General features: G+C 43.1%; 1 protein-coding gene across 1 annotated transcript in view; it reads left to right on the top strand.

Annotated features, from left to right (window-relative positions):
- The window catches only part of TMEM131 (transmembrane protein 131), a 259,254-nt gene that overhangs the window by 219,189 nt on the left and 20,573 nt on the right, over positions 1 to 19,492 (top strand). The window contains exons 32-33 of the mRNA XM_066267786.1: positions 9,669 to 9,844; positions 12,759 to 12,886. Coding sequence (XP_066123883.1) covers positions 9,669 to 9,844; positions 12,759 to 12,886 — 304 coding nt within the window. The remainder of the gene's footprint in view (positions 1 to 9,668; positions 9,845 to 12,758; positions 12,887 to 19,492) is intronic.

Raw genomic sequence — 19,492 nt, 5'->3', positions numbered from 1 at the left:
ATTTTTTCGCACTTGTCTTTGCACTCATTGTTTTGCACTTGTTACCGGTATATTACAGTAGGTTATGTTTTGCCACATTCTGCCCAGAAATGGCTTTGAAAAGATTTTCATACGTTGCTGAATTCAAGTTAAAAGTGATCCAGTTTGCCAAAGTGAATGGAAAGCATGCTGCTGAACATAAGTTCCCCCAACTGGGAAATTAATTCAAAACTGGCTACGGGAAGAAGAAACCCTACTGAAAACGCCACGGCAGAAGAAGGCCATGAGAGGCAAGTCAGCAAAATGGCCTGATTTAGAGAGGGGATTGAAGAGACGGATTGAAGAGCAAAGGGCAATTGGAATTCCTGTGTCCACAAAGATGGTTCAGCATGAGGCAAGAAGAATTGCTGATGAAAAAGAAGTTACTGATTTCAAAGGACACAATTGGTGCTTCAGGTTCATGAAACAGAATGGACTAAGCATGTGTACACACACCAGACTTGTCCAAAAGATGCCTGGAAGCTATGAGCAGAAGGTCCTTGAATTTCATTGTTTTGTCATTCAAGGTCAGAAGACACATCAGTTTGAGTTGGGACAGATTGCAAATATGAATGAAGTCCTCCTTCACTCTGATGTTCCAAGTAACAGAACTGTTGATAAGAAGGGGTGAAAACTGTAACTGTGAAGACAAGTGGACATGAAAAGAGCCATGATACAGTTGTTCTAGCTTGTTGTGCCCACGGAACCCAGCTGCCTCCTATGCTGATTTTCAAACACAAAACAATGCCAAAAGAAGAAATTCCTTGAGGAGTGATTGTCCATGTTCAGGACAAGAGTTGGATGGATCAGATGGGATGAAGATCTGGTTTGAGAAAGTTTGGAGGAGACCAGGTGGGCCCTTAAGCAAACCTGCCCTATTGCTTGATCAGTTCAGTTCACACATATCAAAAACACAAAGACAATTGCTGCTGAGCAAAAAACAGAACTTGCCATCCTACCTGGAGGCTTGACATCCCAGCTTCCACCACTTGATGTCAGCATTAACAAACCCTTCAAAGCTGCCATGAGAGATGAATGGAACCAGTGGATGAAGTCTTCTGGGGACAATCTGACACCAGCAGGGAGAATGAGGAAACCAACTATTGAAGTTTGTACCTGGGTGAAAAGATCCTGGGATAATATCAAGATTGAGATCATTGCCAAGTCATTTAAGTGTGGCATTTCAAATGCTATAGATGGAACTAAGGATGAGGCAATATATGAAGGCAGTGATTTGTCATCAGAAACAATGGATGGGAGTTTTGACAGTGATGATGAGGTGTATGAATTGGATAAAACTTGAGTTCAATAACTTTAATACTTATTTTTAATTTCGGCCCCAAAATTAAGGTGCATCTTATACATGGGGAAACAACGGCATATGGAGTCCTCTTAGAGGTACATTCATTTGGGACATCAAAATTATAACTAAACTACAGAACAAGCATCATTTAGAACTGCCTGAAATCTGGCTGAACGGAGCCATTATAACTAAGGATATAAAGAAGCCACATAGGAAGGGCAAAGATGTGGAATTGGCTAGTCCCACACACCACATGTGGCTGATAAAAATTGGGAAGGATGTCTGGGCTACAAAGATAGCCTCTGAGGAGCAAGGGGTCCTAGCCCCACCACAGGCCCCCCAACCTAGGGTTCCAATGCCAGGAAGATAAATCCTCATAAAAGCCAGTGGGATTGTGGTTGAGGGAGTTGGAAGCCTTCTGGGAGTCCCAGACAGTTCTTCTTTAAGGGCCCATGCATGAACTTGGACTTACTCCCTCTGAGCTCCAGCACTAGGGCAGCAGTTTAGAAGGCATCAGGTACATATGGGGAGGAACTGAAGTTTCTATCAGTGCCTGAGCTGGAGGGGGGCACCTTTTTCCCAGAGAAGTGCTGACAGTTTATTCATTTTCTCTGAGCCCTTCTCTCTCAAAGCCAGTCAGCAGGTACCATGTCTGAGACTCCATCAACCTGGCTAAGGCTGTTTGCCTTACCCTGGTGATTGTGTGAGACCCTACCTCACCCAAACTGTTTCCAGTGGCTTTTCTATATTAATGGCCTGTCTTGGCTCATGTTTGAGACTTTCCTAAAATCTCTCAAACAGAGGAGATCAGGCCTCAGCATGCCCCATACCTCTCACTAAGTGGCCCCAGGCCAGAATTACTGCAGCCAACCTGGTCCGTGGCTTGGCTTCTCCTGAGCACTTCCAAGCCCAGCACAAGTAGCAGCCATCTTCAGATTGCTTTGTAGTTCATGCTAGGCCACCACGGGTAGAACACAAGGCAGCAGCTGATCTTGGCCTGCACCTCCCAAGAGGCCCCCGAGCCAGCACGCCCACACTGAAGCACCTCCACAAATGACACACTAAAGAGGTGATGCACCAGGTACCAGAGCCCTACTGAAGTAACTCCTGCTCCATGGGGTGGGTCTCTGCATAGCTGATCCTTCACCATGGTCCCAGCCAGTCCTTAAAATCAATCAACCTGGGGTTAAATTACTCCCATTGAGGTGCCGACAGCGATCAAGGCTCAAGTACAACAGGAGGGTCTACACAGCCCACATGTGGGCACAACTGGAGTTCCCAGCTTAGGAGAACAGGGAGGCTATGCCACTGGACCCTACAGAGTACCTAATATATTGGGCCACTCTACCAATCCTAGGAGATATAGTAGCTCTACCTAATATATAGAAACAAACACTGACCCTGTGGATATAGCATCAGCCCAATGTATGGACATCTCAGGTTCATTTCCCAGTCAAAGCACAGAAGTGACCATCTGCTTCTTTCCTCTTTCTCTCCCTTTTCCCTCCCATAGCCAGTGGCTCAGTTGGTTTGAGGATTGGCCCCATGTGCTGAGGATAGCTCGGTTGGTCTGAGCTAGTCAGCCTCTGGCACTAAAAATAGTTTGATTCATTCAAGCATCATCCCCAGACAGGGGTTGCAGGTGGATCCCAGTTGGGGTGCATGTGAGAGTCTGTCTCACTATCTCCCCTCATTTAAAAATAAATAATAATTTAAAAAATAAAAGGAAACAAACACAAGGAAGCAGCCAAAATGAAGAGACCAAGAAATTTGTTCCCTAGTGAGAGAATAAGAAAAATAACTAAATGAAATGGAGACAAGCAAACAAATGCAGAGTTCAAAACTATGGTTATAAAGATGCTTAAGTAACTTAATGAGAGCCTCAGCATAAAAAAGGACATGGAAACCATGATAAAGAACCAGTCAGAAATGAAGGATGCACTAACTCAGGGGTTGGGAACCTTTTTGGCTGTGAGAGCCATGAACACCACATATTTTAAAATGTAATTCCATGAGAGCCATACAATAACCCATGTATGTTACACATTATCCAATAAAAATTTGGTGGTGTCCCAGAGGACAGCTGTGATTGGCTCCAGCCACCCGCAACCATGAACATGAGTGGTAGGAAATGAATGGATTATAATACATGAGAATGTTTTATATTTTTAACATTATTATTATTTTTATTAAAGATTTGTCTTTGAGCCAGATGCAGCCATCAAAAGAGCCACATCTGGCCCTGGCCGGTTGGCTCAGCGGTAGAGCGTCGGCCTAGCGTGCGGAGGACCCGGGTTCGATTCCCGGCCAGGGCACACAGGAGAAGCGCCCATTTGCTTCTCCACCCCTCCGCCACGCCTTCCTCTCTATCTCTCTCTTCCCCTCCCGCAGCCAAGGCTCCATTGGAGCAAAGATGGCCCGGGCGCTGGGGATGGCTCTGTGGCCTCTGCCCCAGGCGCTAGAGTGGCTCTGGTCGCAACATGGCGATGCCCAGGATGGGCAGAGCATCGCCCCCTGGTGGGCAGAGCGTCGCCCCCTGGTGGGCGTGCCGGGTGGATCCCGGTTGGGCGTATGCAAGAGTCTGTCTGACTGTCTCTCCCTGTTTCCAGCTTCAGAAAAATGAAAAAAAAAAAAAAAGCCACATCTGGCTCACGAGCCATAGGTTCCCAACCCCTGCACTAACTGAAATGAATAATTTATGGGGGATCAACAGTAGAGAAGAAGAAGCTAAAAATCAAATCAGCAATTTGAATATAAGAAAAGGAAAAACACCCCAATTAGAACAGCAAAATAAGCAAAGTATCCAAAAAATGAAAGTAGTGTAAGGAGCCTCTGGAACTTCAAGCATACCAATGTTCACATCATGGGGGTGCCAGAAGGAAAAGAGAGAGAGCAAGAAATTGAAAACCTGTTTGAAAAAGTAATGACAGAAAACTTTCCTAAGCTGTTGAAATAGACATACAAGCCCAGGAAGAATAGATTTCCAAGCAAGATGAACCCAAAAAAGCCCGCACCAAGACACATCATAATACTAAAATGCCAAAGGTTAAGGACAATCTTAAAAGCAGCAAGAGAAAAGCAGTTACCTACAAAGGAGCTCCCAAAGGACTGTGAGCTGATTTCTCAATAGAAATATTTCAGGCCAGAAGGGAGTGGCACACAATAGTCAAAGTGATGAAAGCAAGGACCTACAACCAGGATTACTCTACCCAGCAAAGCTATCATTTAGGAGCAAAGAACATATAAAGAACTTCACAGACCAAAAAAAAGCTAAAGGAACTCATTCCCCTCACCACACATGGGCAGCGTATCCTGGCAAGGCCAGAAGAAGTGAAGGTAGAACAGACTCCACAGAGGAGATGACAGCAAGCACATGATTTGACCTTGGCAAGAATAGTTTCTGTGAAGTACTAGGACTGAAAGCAAGTTCATGTGTCTTAGTACCTCTCACATCTGACTGTTTCCAGTGGCCACTTCTTACTGTACATGTACATATTGGGGGGGCAAGTGAGTGAAGGGGGGAGGAGAGCATTTAGTTTCTAGTTCACTGTTCTTTGAATTTTATAAAGAAAAAGGGATGCATATATTGTAGCATTTTTAATGAAAAAAAATAATGGGAACATGGTACTTGAAAATATCTATGGGCCAAGGACAAAAAGCCAGTCGAGCTGAGAGCAGTCGTTATTAATGCTGCAGATGCGACTGTGCATACCTTATGCACCTCTGTGATCAGCATTGTGGTGACCCTGTGTCTTCAGTATAAGAAAGTTTTTAAAAAAAAAAAAAAGAAAGAAAGTTACATCAGGCAGATGGTGGGGCCTGGCCCAGGCCTGATTTATCTACCTTTCATCTTGTAATTACACTGTACCACGTCCTCCAAAAGAAAAAAGAAAGAAAAGCAAATGAGATCTTTGGTAAAACCAAATGCCCAAGGACATAGGGTGGAGTGAGACCCAGTTTAGTAGATGATAAAAGATACATGGACACCAGGCCTCTTCCTAATCCCTGGAGTCAGGACATGAAGACAAGGGCAAGAGAGCTTGTTACATAAGCACTGGCCAACCACATAAAAATTGCCCTAACTGATCATAATAGGCATATTTTAGCAGGCTTTTAAGTTGCTGTGGCAAATGGGCTTACACCCAGATCATTGTTGGTGATTAGAATTTAACCTATCAAATGACTATTCTCTCTTTCTTACATTTAGACAAGCAAGTTATATATTTCTAAAAGGACCAATAGTCTGTGATCTGTAGATTATATATAGAAAATAATTTTCAATGGTAGCCATGTTAAAAAGAAGTCTGTATATTTATAGATTATGGAAGGCAGCAAGTTTTCTGAAGCAGGTCAAAAGCCATAAAGATAAAATAATGCACACATCCTTTGAACCAGAGAGCTTATGTCTAGAAATTTGATATGAGGAAATAATATTGCATTATGTTTTATAATACTAGTGAAAAAAATTAAAAAAATTGCCTGCACATCTTAATAACAGGTTATTTTTTAATTACAGTACATTAACTCAGTGTAGCAGTGGGTCATACAAAATAATTCTGCCTAGAGTATCTATCTGTGATATAAGAATTTGATCATTGTCTACTTCCATAAGCCATTTTCCTGCATCCTTACTAATGAAGTGGGGCCTAGCAGTGGTCACTTAGGAGGTGAGCATTTGTAAATCTCCTATTTTTCTCAGACATATTGGAATGAGAGATCCAGTCCTTGGCATGTTGAGAATGAAGCTGAAATAGAACTTAGGAGGATGGCTTTCAGACCAAATGGACCTATATTTTGCATGAGAAAAAGTGTGTTCAGATTTTTTAGAGTAAACACTCTTGACGGTTCTAAAGAATTAATACACTTGACACAAGGATTCATATGCCCCCTATGGACATGCAGCACCTTTGTCACTGTGAGTTCTTGGGGACTCTGCTTTTAAATTTAAATGAAACATACCCTTTTTTACTTGGTATTTTATTAATTAAAGTGAGCCCCCACCGTGATTAGGCAGATCTTTCAGAAACACCAGCACTGACAAAGCAGTGAAAGTGTTGGAAGAGTCACTATGCCAGGAGAGGAGGAGGATGGGGCAGAGGGACATTCCATAGTGTCCAGTAGGATAGAGAGTCCTGTAGAATGAGAAGTGCTAGAAGACACTGGCACTGACAGTTAAGGGGTCATTGCTCACTTTTTCAAAATCACATCCATTACAGTGCCAAGGCAGAAGTCCCAAGTGCAGCAGATTACCGTATTTCCCCAGTATAAGACACCCTGTGTATAAGACGCACCTAATTTTGGGGCCCGAAATTTGAAAAAAAAAATGTATTACATAAAGTTATTGAACTCAAGTTTTTTTTCATCATAAAATTCATACAACTCATACAGCCAATGGATGGCTGTCAAAACTCCCATCCATTAGCTTGTCCTCATCTGTGTCTGATGACGAATCACTGTCTTCAACATTGAGCGCAAAAACAAGCGCGAAAAGGCGGGAAATGCAAGTAAGAAATCTACAACCACTGTATAAAACACACCCAGTTTTTAGACCCCAGATTTTTCAGGGAAGGGTTTGTTTATACATGGGGAAATATAATAAGAAAGATGAGGATTTGGAGGTAAAAAGTGTAAACTACTCTTTCATGAAAACCAACTAGTGGTTTATTAAGTATTTCTTTTCCTGCTTTGTGTATCCCTGGCTTCAAGATTCGAGTGCAGTAAGAAAAAAAATATATCCACCTGACCAGGTGGTGGTGCAGTAGATAGAGAGCACATCTACCTGGGATGCTGAGGACCCAGTTTCAAAACCCAAAACCCTGAGGTTGCCAGTTTGAGTGCAGGCTCATCCAGCGTAAGTGTGGGATCATATACATTACACCAAGGTTGCTGGCTTGAGCAAAGGGTCACAGGCTCAGCTGGAGCCCCCTGGTCAACGCACATATGAGAAAGCAGTCAGTGAACAACTAAAGTGCCACAACTACGAGTTGATGATTTTCCTGTCCCCCCCCCAAATAAATGTATATATGTATATATATCTCTTTCCTATGTATTAAGGAGATTTGGGGTTATTGCCAATACATGTAATTCTCTCACTTGGTAAACCTAACTGATAAAACAGTATAATGGCAAGTGAAACATTCATTGTGTTAGGGGTTTATCTTGGTCATGCAGGAAAGACGGAAGGACTCTCAGCATCAATTATTGAACTGACAGAATCTGAGACATCCCGGGGCTCACTGGGCCAGACAGGACAGGCTCCTTTCCTTTGCCCTGGCAAAGGAGTACTGGCTGTTCAGGGTGGGCTGTCACAGTTAAACAACATGCCAATCTTCTGCTAAAACAGTTTTCTCAATTTTTGAGACTTAATATCCCAGTTAATGGTTTCAAATCTAGTGCCTCCAGAGTCAATGTGAAAGAAAATGACAATGATGTTGTTGAAAACCAGTCAGAGCGTCACTGCTTTTTTTAGGTCAAGTTTAGCCAACTCTTTTGTAAAGGGCCAGATAGTGCATATGTGAAGCTTGGTGTGCCACAGACTGTCTTTGTCACATCTTTTTTTATTTTTTTTAAGTACTTAAAAATAAAAAAATATAAAAAATATAAAAATTGTTCACAAGCCCTACGGACCAGGCTGCAGGTCAGATTTGTCAATCCTATTCTAGATGCCAAAGTATGAGTCTCAGGTATCTGTTAACCATGGCCATAAAATACAGTTAAATATGCTGTGTTAAAGTCACCATTTTCAGCCTGACCGGACAGTTGTGCAGTAGATAGAGCATTGGACTAGGATGCAGAGGACCCAGGTTCGAGACCCTGAGGTCGCCAGCTTGAGCGCAGACTCATCTGGTTTGAGCAAAGCTCACCAGCTTGGACCCAAGGTCGCTGGCTTGAGCAAGGGGTTACTCTGTCTGCTGCAGCCCCACGGTCAGGGCACATATGAGAAAGCAGTCAGAGAACAACTAAGGGTCGCAACAAAAAACTAATGATTGATGCTCCTCATCTCTCTCTGTTCCTGTCTCTATCTGTCCCTCTCTCTGACTCTCTGTCATTGTAAAAAAAAAAGAAAGAAAAAGAAAATACCACTAAAGTTACCATTGTCAAAAGGATATATGATAGGCCCTGGTCGGTTGGCTCAGCGGTAGAGCGTCGGCCTGGTGTGCAGGAGTCCCGGGTTCGATTCCTGGCCAGGGCACACAGGAGAAGTGCCCATCTGCTTCTCCACCTCTCCCCCTCTCCTTCCTCTCTGTCTCTCTCTTCCCCTCCCGCAGCCGAGGCTCCATTGGAGCAAAGATTGCCCGGGCGCTGAGGATGGCTCTGTGGCCTCTGCCTCAGGCGCTAGAATGGCTCTGGATGCAACAGAGTGACGCCCCAGATGGGCAGAGCATCGCCCCCTGGTGGGTATGCCGGGTGGATCCCGGTCAGGCACATGCGGGAGTCTGTCTGACTGCCTCCCGGTTTCCAGCTTCGGAAAAATGAAAAAATAAAATAAAATAAAATAAAAAATAAAAATAAAAAAGGATATATGATATTTAGAACTGATGTTTACAGAATGGGTTAGCAGTGTGCACAGAAGGTGGGCCTTTTGTGGCTGTCCCCAGCCTGCTGGACCACGTGGTTTTGCAATACAGTCCAGGCTGCTGGACCAGGAGTTCTCTTCTGCTCTCCTGCGAGCACCACATCTTCTAAAATAATGGGCTTTCAGTAGGTGTGATGTACTCTCTTTCCATGTATAGCATCATGTGGGATCTGTGTGCCAAGCTCTGTTCTAAAGACTTCCTGTAACTCTTCATTACAACCCCAGGAGAGCTTGCCTCCCCAGCTTACAGATGAGAGAGGTCAAGATCTTGCAGCTGGTTAGGAAAGTTCCAGGATTTGGACCCAGCCAGCAGGCTCTGCCTCCAGGCTCTTAGTACCTCTCAAATAACACACACAGGCCGCTCACTCTGTGTTACCATCAGACTTCCCTCTCCAAATAGATTTGAATGTATCTCTGACTTTCACTTCTGTGAATTTTCAAAGCTATATCACTCTCTGATATAAAAAAGTATTCTAAGACAATTGTCAGTTTGCCAAAACTCATTGGACTATATATAGTTAAAATGGGTACATCTTACTGTAAAAAAAATTATGCCTCAAAGTTGATTTTTAAAATATTGTCATTAAAGAGTCAAATATGATTTGGAAAGCTTTAATTAGGAATAATTAAATAATAATTCTCTAAGGAATAAAGTGGAAAAAGCTTTATTAATCAGAAAAAGAGCCCAACTTCTTCAAAAAAGTTGTAGTGACTGTGTTTTCTAAGCTATTCAAAAATGAAGAGTTATCTTATGCTGGGTCTCATCCCCAGGGAAAGGGAAGCCTCTCCAGCGCAAGATGAGAGCACCAAAGAAGCAAGAGGAGAAGGAGAAGAAGGGAAAGGGCAGGCCCCCAGAAGACGAGCTGAAAGACTCCTTGGCTGATGATGACAGCTCCTCCACCACCACAGAGACCTCCAACCCTGACACAGACCCTTTCCTCAAGGAGGTAGGATGGCGCCGGGCACATACACTGTCTCATCGGTCAGCTTTCCTGATGCACAGTGCGTGTTTTATATTTAACATGAGCACGTTCTGAGGATTAGTGCCCAGTGTTCACAGGCATGCCTAACAGTCACACTCCTGCAGGAAGTAGTCACAGTTCTGGGGACAGATCTCCTCATTTCCCCAGGGAAGAACATGGGGAGGCATGTTAACAAAGTAAAATAGTTAGAAATTGGAAGCACTGCTTAAAAGTTAGGGTCTACCTGGAATAGTAACTACTCTGGCTTATGAAATTTGTTTCAAATTTTAAGTATCAGGAGAGTGAGAAGGAATTACACCATTATACTTAGGTTGAACTTTTCTGTAAGATCACTGCTGGCACAGTGGGCTTCAGTAGCAGCTCACTGCCCATAATAGGTAGTGTAGTGACTGTCCTAGAGGGGAACGTGGTCTAGGGAAAGACCCCAGATTTAGCGCTCACCCAGGTCTGGAGAGCCAGCCCAGCACACATCAGTATGTCAAGAACGCTGCCTCAGTCCTCAGAGGTCGGGGCCCTCAGCGTGGCCATTAGCAGCAGGAGTAATATTGCAGAGTGCTTGGGACTGGTGCCTGGAACTCGTGGCATTAGGTAAGAGAACAGAACAGTATTACTGTTTTATTGTTGGGATGGTCTGAGAGTCTGAGTTACACGCCACATGCAGAAAAGGGAAAGTAGAATTCTATTTTGGCATTTTTATTTTTAGATAAATATTTTTCAAAATTAAAATGATGTTAATATAGCCTTTAATATTGTAGACTAGATTTTTTTTCCTTCAGTTCAACCTAGTGGCCTAAGGAATCATTTCTTAAAGATATCTAGTAGTCTCATCTACATGTATTATTTTTAAAATAAAATTTATATGTAACTATTTTTCTTGTCAGTCACCTTCCCCTTTGCATCCTTCATATATAGTATTAAGCTCTGTGCACTTAGTTCAGCTGGCAGCTAGTGTTGGAGTTCCATACTTTATATGCTTCCAGTTGATGACTTCTAACAGATGACTACAAATCTCAAAGTGGAATCTCAGCAGTTTCGGTGGCAGGAATAACCACTGAGAAGGCATTTTCAGCAGTCATTTTCTTTACAGCTTTTCTGCCTTTCCCCCTCTTTCTGTAACCCCTCCATTCACCCCGTCTCCCGGCATTCTTTCTGCACCCACTAGTGTAATTCTTACCTCTCTATTGATTTTTTCCTCCACTCTCTCCTCCCATCATTCGTATCCTTACAGACACAGCTCAGAACTCATAGCCTCCATGCCTATACCCTCCCGCTGTTTTCATTCCCCTCCTCAGCACTCTTCCAGAAGCTTCATGTGCTTTTATTTCTCTGTGACTGACCTGCTTGCCAGTTATGTGTCATTTCTACCCCTCTAGATTATACACTTGTGTGTCTGTTCCAGCCCTTTTCTACCCATTTATTCAGCAAGTCTGTACTGAGTACCTAAGAGCCAGGTTTTGTTCTGGGAGCTTGAGAAACAACAATGGACAAAAGACCAGGTTCTTGTTTTCAGAGAGCTCATGGTCTACAAGTTCTTGATGCGATAGGTTACAAGAAAATGCTTCTTGAATAGCTCAGAGTGAGACTCAAAAGGTGCATGGACAGAAGAATGTTCTGGCCTTTTCTCTGATTACTCTCGGTAAATACCTTGACTTGGCATAATCTATTAAAATCCAGGTACCCTTAATAAACAAACGCTGAAGCTGGACACTGCTGAACCAACTCTAATTTACCATGTGCTTGTAGCTGTTACCTTTTACCGCATATGTCCTTCCCCTGTCTGTCCCCTGGTTAACCTTCAGTACATCCTTAAACACACTGCTGCTCAAGCTATCTGTGATAAAGAACCAGGTTTTTTAAATTCCTCGTCTCTCATAGATATGGTCCTGCTGCACAAGTAGAACACACTCAGGCCACATGCCACTCTGCAGGCAAGGTCAACAGCACCCAAACAAATATATGCCATGTTCAGGAGATGGGTCCACTGGCCGGTGCCTAGACACTGACAGACTGTCACATTACTATAAAAGAACAGGAGTGCAGCTTCTATGCTAGCCTGATCACAGACCAAAAACAGCAGATGGCAGACCAGTCAGGTAGCACAGCTGTAATATACAGTGTGGATGTGGCTTTCTCAGCCCAGGCTCCATGCTCAAGCCAGGCAGACAGCTGGCCTGTGCTATAGCCATGGCCAGTGCATGTTTCCACAGGAAGGGACAAGCTAATTAAGCTCTCACTGCCATGTGTAGCTAGCTCCCTCCTGCTGGACCTCAGAGCCCTCGGAAAGGCCCTAGGCCCTCTTAGTAACCCCTCACCTGGCACCAAGTGGGTGGCCAGTAAATGTTAAGTTATTGAAGAAGTAACTAAGCCCCTCCCCTTGATGATAAATAGTTAACATTAATTCACTATAACTCTGTTGACAGTGTCACTGTGAACACATGGTGAATGGGTGTGAACACTTACGTTCTTGCCTTGGATTGTCCTTGGGCTCAGCATCAGGCACATTGCCAGAGCGTTTATATTATAGTGCCAGCTGAACTGTCCTTGTAAATAAAGGCAAGGTTTTGCTCCCTAACTCTAAAGAATAAGCTGCCAACTCGCTGCTGCCAGTGCCACCACCACTACCTCGTCAGGACATGGTATAAATTAAAATGATACTCTTTGTAACCCAGACTCACCAAAAAACAATTAGAGTAAGTCAAAGGCTGAAAACTTGACAGAACCACATTAGTTAAGATAGATTTGAAGAAAGGAGTTTATCGTTTTTATACATATGACATATATATATCTGCTACATCTTTGTTTTTTTGTCTCTGCCTTCAGAAAGGACTGTATCATTTTTATTAAACCTTCTCAGCAGTTAAGTGTCCATGTTTTACAGGATACAGAAAAGCAAAAGGGAAAACAAGCCATGCCTGAAAAACATGAAAATGAAATGTCTCAAGTGAAGCAAAAAAGCAAAAAACTCTTGAATGTTAAGAAGGAAATTCCAACAGATGTGAAACCCAGGTGAGACAGAGGGAGTGCAGAGAAATTAGGACTATAAAAGAAGTTACTGGTAAAAACTAGGTAATGTTTTGCCTGGTGGGTTTGTCTATGGGATTGTGGGGATACACCAAAGGCCCTGGAGTCAATAACATTCCTCCTGGTTTTTCCTGATATTTACAATGAGGATGGCACATACCTCTGATGTCACAGCAAAAGGCAGAGGTAACAACTTGTTGCAAAACTTTACTTGGTAATTCATTCCCAGGCATGGGCCGCTTCAATTCTGCACGAAGATAACCCATGGTTTAGCCACAGATGTGAGCATAACTTTTGTCAAAGATAGCTATGAGCCTGCTCTCTAACTCAGCGCTGCAATTGGAGCTAGAATTTGGTGCTGTAAAACTTGGAAAAATCTATGCTTAGGTAATCAGGGCACATGTTCCCTGAATCCGACAAGTCTACCATGAAAAACTCCATCCCAGGCCTCGTGTGACAGATTCAGTCATCCCCCTGCCACAACCCTGTCCCAGTAAGGTTTGCTATGCAATGTTTTTCCAAGTAAATGAACACGTTGAACTATTGGGTTGTTAATTTCATACTTTTATTAAACCTTGGATTTACCTAATTACCGATTTTAGTTTTAGCATTGTTAATAATGCCTTTCCTAGTTCATCATATGAAATGACCATCTGCATGAAAGCTGATATTTGCCTATTTGTATGGTAAGTGGTCATTGACCCAGGAGGCTGTGGCAATGAGGTATGAAGTAATAAAGACATGGTTTATTATCATTAAAACTCTCACTCTTGGGCTAATAATAATTGAGCTTTGCAAAATCACCAATACCCAGACTCTCTCCTTACATTACTCAGGCAGGACCTTCCGTCCTATAGAACTGAAAGCTAATGAGAAACTAGTAATTACTGCAGAGGAATTTCACTTTGTCCATGAACTTAGAAATAATACAACATAGGGCAGTAATTAGTAACACAGTGTCTAAGCAGAGGTCCCCAAACTTTTTACACAGGGGGCCAGTTCACTGTCCCTTAGACCATTGGAGGGCCGCTACATACAGTGCTCCTCCCACTGACCACCAATGAATGAGGTGCTCCTTCCGGAAATGCGGTGGGGCCAGATAAATGGCCTCAGGGGGCCGCATGCAGCCCGCAGGACTGTAGTTTGGGGACGCCTGGTCTAAAGTTTACTCTTTCGTGAAAAATGTTAGTTTGAGTGACCTAATCACACAATTTGTTGAGAATAGTCTGACCCAGTTAAAAGGAATGTCACGTGGGGTCATAGTGGCACACTTGGGTTTCCCCTGAGAGAAACCATCCTGAGGCACTAAGTGGTGCTGATATTCTGGCATCCGAGGACAAGAATAATACTCTGCAAGTGGCTAGGAAGTTTATTAGCCAGATGCCTGAGTTCCTAATAATTTATAACAATTTAAAACAGGTAGACCCTGTTAATCTCACCCTCAAACCTCTTCTCCTGACTTCTATTGTGTTCTCATTTTTTTTTTTATAAAATAAGTTGACTATTAGCAGATTTGGTTTTAAGAGCTTGGTTGGAGGTTCTAGCAGGGGAGCACAGCTACTCATATACTCTTGACTGAAGAGCGGTCCTCTCCTCTATCCGGGAAGGTTGTCCTCTTCAACCGAGCGTGCTGCTTCAGGAAGGACGCACATGGAGTGAGGAAAGGGACACCCATCTAGAGAGCATATCAGCTGAATCAACCCTGGCCATCCATGGGGTGACAGATGTCACAGCCAGATCTCCCTCACATCCAGCTTTGGTTTTGAAAAGTTTGTAAAAGACTTCACTAGAGTGCCACTAACCTTGCCAAGGTTTTTGAGTTCTCTGGTAAACCACACGCTGGAGTAGCCAGTCCTATATCACGTGTTGAAGGAGTTACAGTAACAACTCAGGTTCTCTTGCTATGTAGCTATGAAAAAATCATTACCAAAAAAACAATTTAAGCAGTGCACTCTAAATTATCTTTTTAAGTTATCTTTGTATCTGGAAAAATTCATATGCAGCTGTAGTCTTCTAACCTCCTTTAGCTAATCTGTCAAATTCACAGATCTTATTTTGTGTTTTTCTGAATTCAGGGATAAAAATAAAAATATTGAGAGAATTCATTAGTACATCAATCAGATATGGAGTTAAACAGATAGGGACTCTTTTTTTTTTTTAATAATCAACAGTGTGGCCTCTCTGAACAGAGCCATTCCCTGTCTACACTGAATTGGGATAGTACACAGCTTGCACTTTCATTCGGGTACGTCACTGCTGGTCCTGGTATTAGTGATGCCTACAGTGCCTGTCACCTACCAACAAGTGCTTTTAGTGTGTTACTGTGTGATTGCACATAGCTAAAGAAAGTATATACACATTTTTAAAAAAGAGACCTCATTAAAAGGCAAGTACTATCACTTTTTTTTTTCCAAGTGAGAGGAAGGGAGATAGACAAACACCTGCATGTGTCCCACCCAAGATCCACCCAGCAACCCCTGTCTGAGGTTGATGCTCTGCCCATCTGGGACCCTGCTTGCAACCAAGCTATTTTTAGCACCTGAGGCAGAGACACCAAAGAGCCATCCTCAGCGCCTGGGGCCAACAAACGTGAATCAGTCAAGCCATGGCCGAGGATGGAGAAGAGAGAGAGTGAGAAAGAGTAGGCCGGGGTAGAGAAGCAGATGGTCACTTCTCCTGTGTGCCCTGACCAGGAATCAAACCCAGAACATCCACACACTGGGCCAACACTCTATCACTGAGCCAACCAGCCAGGACTCTATCACTTTCTATTGGAAATTTTATCTGGCAATAAATATTTACTTTCTATATTTGTCAAAAAGCTGATCTTCTAATATTAGCTAAATCTGTAGGGTTAGTTTGCATTTGCTATATCAAAAACTAGTCTTTAAGTATTATCAGTGTTATTGGAATATTATGTTACATCATCTCTAGGCCAGAAGACTCAAATCCTTAAATATTGAATAATTTGCAGTCTTCTAAGTAAGGGATGATAAAGCCAGAGTGGCTCTCCCCCCACCCCATCCCCTTTCTCTCTCGCTTTTCTCTATCTCAGCTGTGCAGCCCTCCTACCATAATCCCAAAAGCTGACTTCACAAAAATCATTTCCTAAGGGTGTGGAGTATTTTGTTGCAATAGCAAAGATCTGGTCTTATTTTTTTCAACTTCAACACTGCAGAAGTGGCCCTGTGGACTTCCAGAAGAATGTATTGTAGGTCAGAGATGGCAGGGGAAAGCTAGAACTTGTAAAGGACCAGGAAAGGCTTAGGGAAACCCTGATTTAGGACACTAGATAGCTGTCAATCCTTTTGTTTTCTAATTGTTTGTCAACATTTTACATTTATAAAGCAAACAATAATCTAAATCTAGAATACCTGTATTCTCTCATAATCTGCCTGAAGAGCACACTCAGTTTAGGGTCGTTGACGCCACTTTTCACACACTGGCCTCCAGACCTGTGACCTTGCTTTCGGTTTCCTGCCTCCCTCATGGGCTTACACCAAGTGTTACATGAGTTGAAATAGTCTGGCATCTGAAATACCTTTCTGGTTTTTCCTTTTGGAAAGAACTGCTTAAAATAAGTTGTTGGCTTTTGTCCATTTATTCAGACGCCTTACAAACATTTCTTAATAAAGATCACTTGGCTTAATTTAGGAAAGTATGAATCAGCAAAATAAAGTAGTTGTCTGGCTTCTTTTTTCTTAAAAACCAATTACCGTATTTTTCGCTCCATAAAACACACTTTCTTCCCCCCAAAAGTGGAGTGGGAAATGCCCGTGCATCTTACAGAGCGAAAAATACGGTATTTTATTAAATATTTTAACGCACGATATGGTTCAGAATATTTTTTTTCTTATTTTCCTCCTTAAAACCGTAGGTGTGTCTTATGGTCAGGTGTGTCTTATGGAGCGAATAATACGGTAATTTTTTACAGTGGCACAGAGTTAAACTGTGTATAAATAGGCAGCCCTCACCCCCATACCCTCTTTATAAATAACTTACTTAAAAATAGCTCACCCCCGCCCTGGCCGGTTGGCTCAGCGGTCGAGCGTCGGCCTAGCGTGCGGAGGACCGGGTTCGATTCCCGGCCAGGGCACACAGGAGAAGCGCCCATTTGCTTCTCCACCCCTCCGCCACGCTTTCCTCTCTGTCTCTCTCTTCCCCTCCTGCAGCCAAGGCTCCATTGGAGCAAAGATGGCCCGGACGCTGGGGATGGCTCTGTGGCCTCTGCCCCAGGCGCTAGTGGCTCTGGTCGCAACATGGCGACGCCCAGGATGGGCAGAGCATCGCCCCCTGGTGGGCAGAGCGTCGCCCCTGGTGGGCGTGCCGGGTGGATCTCGGTCGGGCGCATGTGGGAGTCTGTCTGACTGTCTCTCCCTGTTTCCAGCTTCAGAAAGATGAAAAAAAAAAGTGAAAGGACTAAAAATAGCTCACCCCCTCCCCACCTCTACCACCACCAACAGAGGATGAGTGGGTGTCTATGTCATGGGAGCTTCTTTTTCTTTTAAAGAAAGATGGAGTTTTTAAATAACTCAGTCAGAAGTGGAAGTAGGACAGAAGATTTATAAACAGCATTAACAGTCTCACCCCATAAGTGGTGGGGTTTTTCATGTTAGTTTGTTATCCTGTCTAAAATTCTTTTTTTGAGTTAACTAAGACACTTTGGAATTTGGATTGCCCATTTTACTGATTCTAAATATCATACCTGCCTGACCAGGCGGTGGCACAGTGGATAGAGCATCAGACTGGGATGCAGAGGACCCAGGTTCGAGACCCCGAGGTTGCCAGCTTGAGCGCGGGCTCATCTGGTTTGAACAAAAGCTCACCAGCTCGGACCCAAGGTCGCTGGCTCAAGCAAGGAGTTACTTGGTCTGCTGAAGGCTTGTGGTCAAGGCACATATGAGAAAGCAATCAATGAACAACTAAGGTGTTGCAACGCGCAACGAAAAACTGATTGATGCTTCTCATCTCTCCGTTCCTGTCTGTCCCTCTCTCTGACTCTCTCTCTGTCTTTGTAAAGAAAAAATAAATAAGATTGTTTAAAAAAAATATCATACCTATTTCTAATTTTAAAAATTTGAAATACAGAGAAACAAAAGAATGAAAATAAAATGACCTTTCACCTAGTACCTAAAATGTTTGTAAATAGCCTTCATTAAAATGTATTTATTTATAAGCTCATACTTTATTCTGTCATCTGCTACTTTAAGGGGGAGGGATAGACTGAGTATGCATTGGATCTGTAAAGTTTAAAGTATTCTGACTTTTGAAATCTAATGGAGATTAGCTGCCTCATAGGAAGGAGAAACTGGTGTGAGAGATCCGGGTGGTATATCATACCTTGAGGTGTTGGGAACAGGAAGTGCACTAAGGTAGAAAATGCCAGAGACACATCAGTTTTATACTGTGTAGGTCAGATTTTTAATGAAAAGCAAGCTATGAGCCCAGCCTTGAACTGACAGCTTTGCGGCCATCACCAGAAGCATGATGGAGGTCACTAATGGTCCCTAGAAGAATTCTCTGTGAGTTGTGTCCAGCCTTCACCAGAAAATGCCCTTCCTGGACCAGGTTAGCTTATCTCCTGTGACTTGATCTTGGGCTTTACAGAAGCACTTTGTGAAGAACGTCTTTGTGGCCCATATTGTCCCACTGCTCACACATTGGTTCATATGGATCATCTACCCAGGCAATTTTTCCTAGAGATTGCTTATCACCCAGCAGATTTTAATGTTTTTCTCATCAGACTGTGGAAACTAAAATAGCCCATAATGCCTCCTACCTTGCCTTGGTTGACAGGAAGTTCAGAACTGATTAATTGTCCTAGTTAGAGGTTCTTATGATGTTAAGCTAACTACTAAGCCTTTCAGAAAGGATATATACTATAAATAAATAAATAAAAATAGTATTTAACCAGGGGGTGGGCGGTGGGACAAATGTATGGTGACAGAAAATGATTTTTTACTTTGGGTGGTGGGCACACAAGACAGTCAACAGTTCAAATGCTATAGAGATGTTCACCTGGTGCCTATGTACTCTTATTGATCAAGGTCAACCCATCAAATTTAATTTATAAATAAATAAACAGTATGTACATTTTTGCCTAGGGTTAACCCTGAATTCAAGAGTAAAGAAGAAAATTCATCTCTCCCCACTCACTAGGGAAATGCCATAGTGCTGCTGCTACTCAGCGCTGGAGTTTTATAGATAGCTCAGGAACTCAGCCTGGTTCATTCAAGGTTTATTCCATAGTTTCTATGACAAAAATGTCATCAAAGTTCGGAATAGCCGAGTCTTGACCTTTCTGAATCTCCATATTCAGGAATCACACTAGTAGTGTAATTGCAGGAAAGAGACTCAGCAGCCCCAAAACAGCAAGTTCCTGCTAATGGCTTTATGCGCATTACCTGAGGCAGGTGCTCTAAGCATTCTTTGTTGATACTCAGTGCAGAAAAGGTGTCTGTAGTGCTGCGCTGTCTCCTGAGCAGACAGCCTCAGACTGGGGCGGATAATGCCTCAGGAAGCCAGATTTATAAAACATACATTGAAAGTGTAGAGCAGTTAGTGACTTCTCTGCTCCACAACAAAGGGACA

This window comes from Saccopteryx bilineata, chromosome 3 (genome assembly GCF_036850765.1).
Source record: "Saccopteryx bilineata isolate mSacBil1 chromosome 3, mSacBil1_pri_phased_curated, whole genome shotgun sequence".
NCBI lineage: Eukaryota > Metazoa > Chordata > Mammalia > Chiroptera > Emballonuridae > Saccopteryx > Saccopteryx bilineata.
The sequence above is the reverse complement of the archived record's forward strand: the minus strand, read 5'-3'. Positions and strand labels throughout refer to the sequence as shown.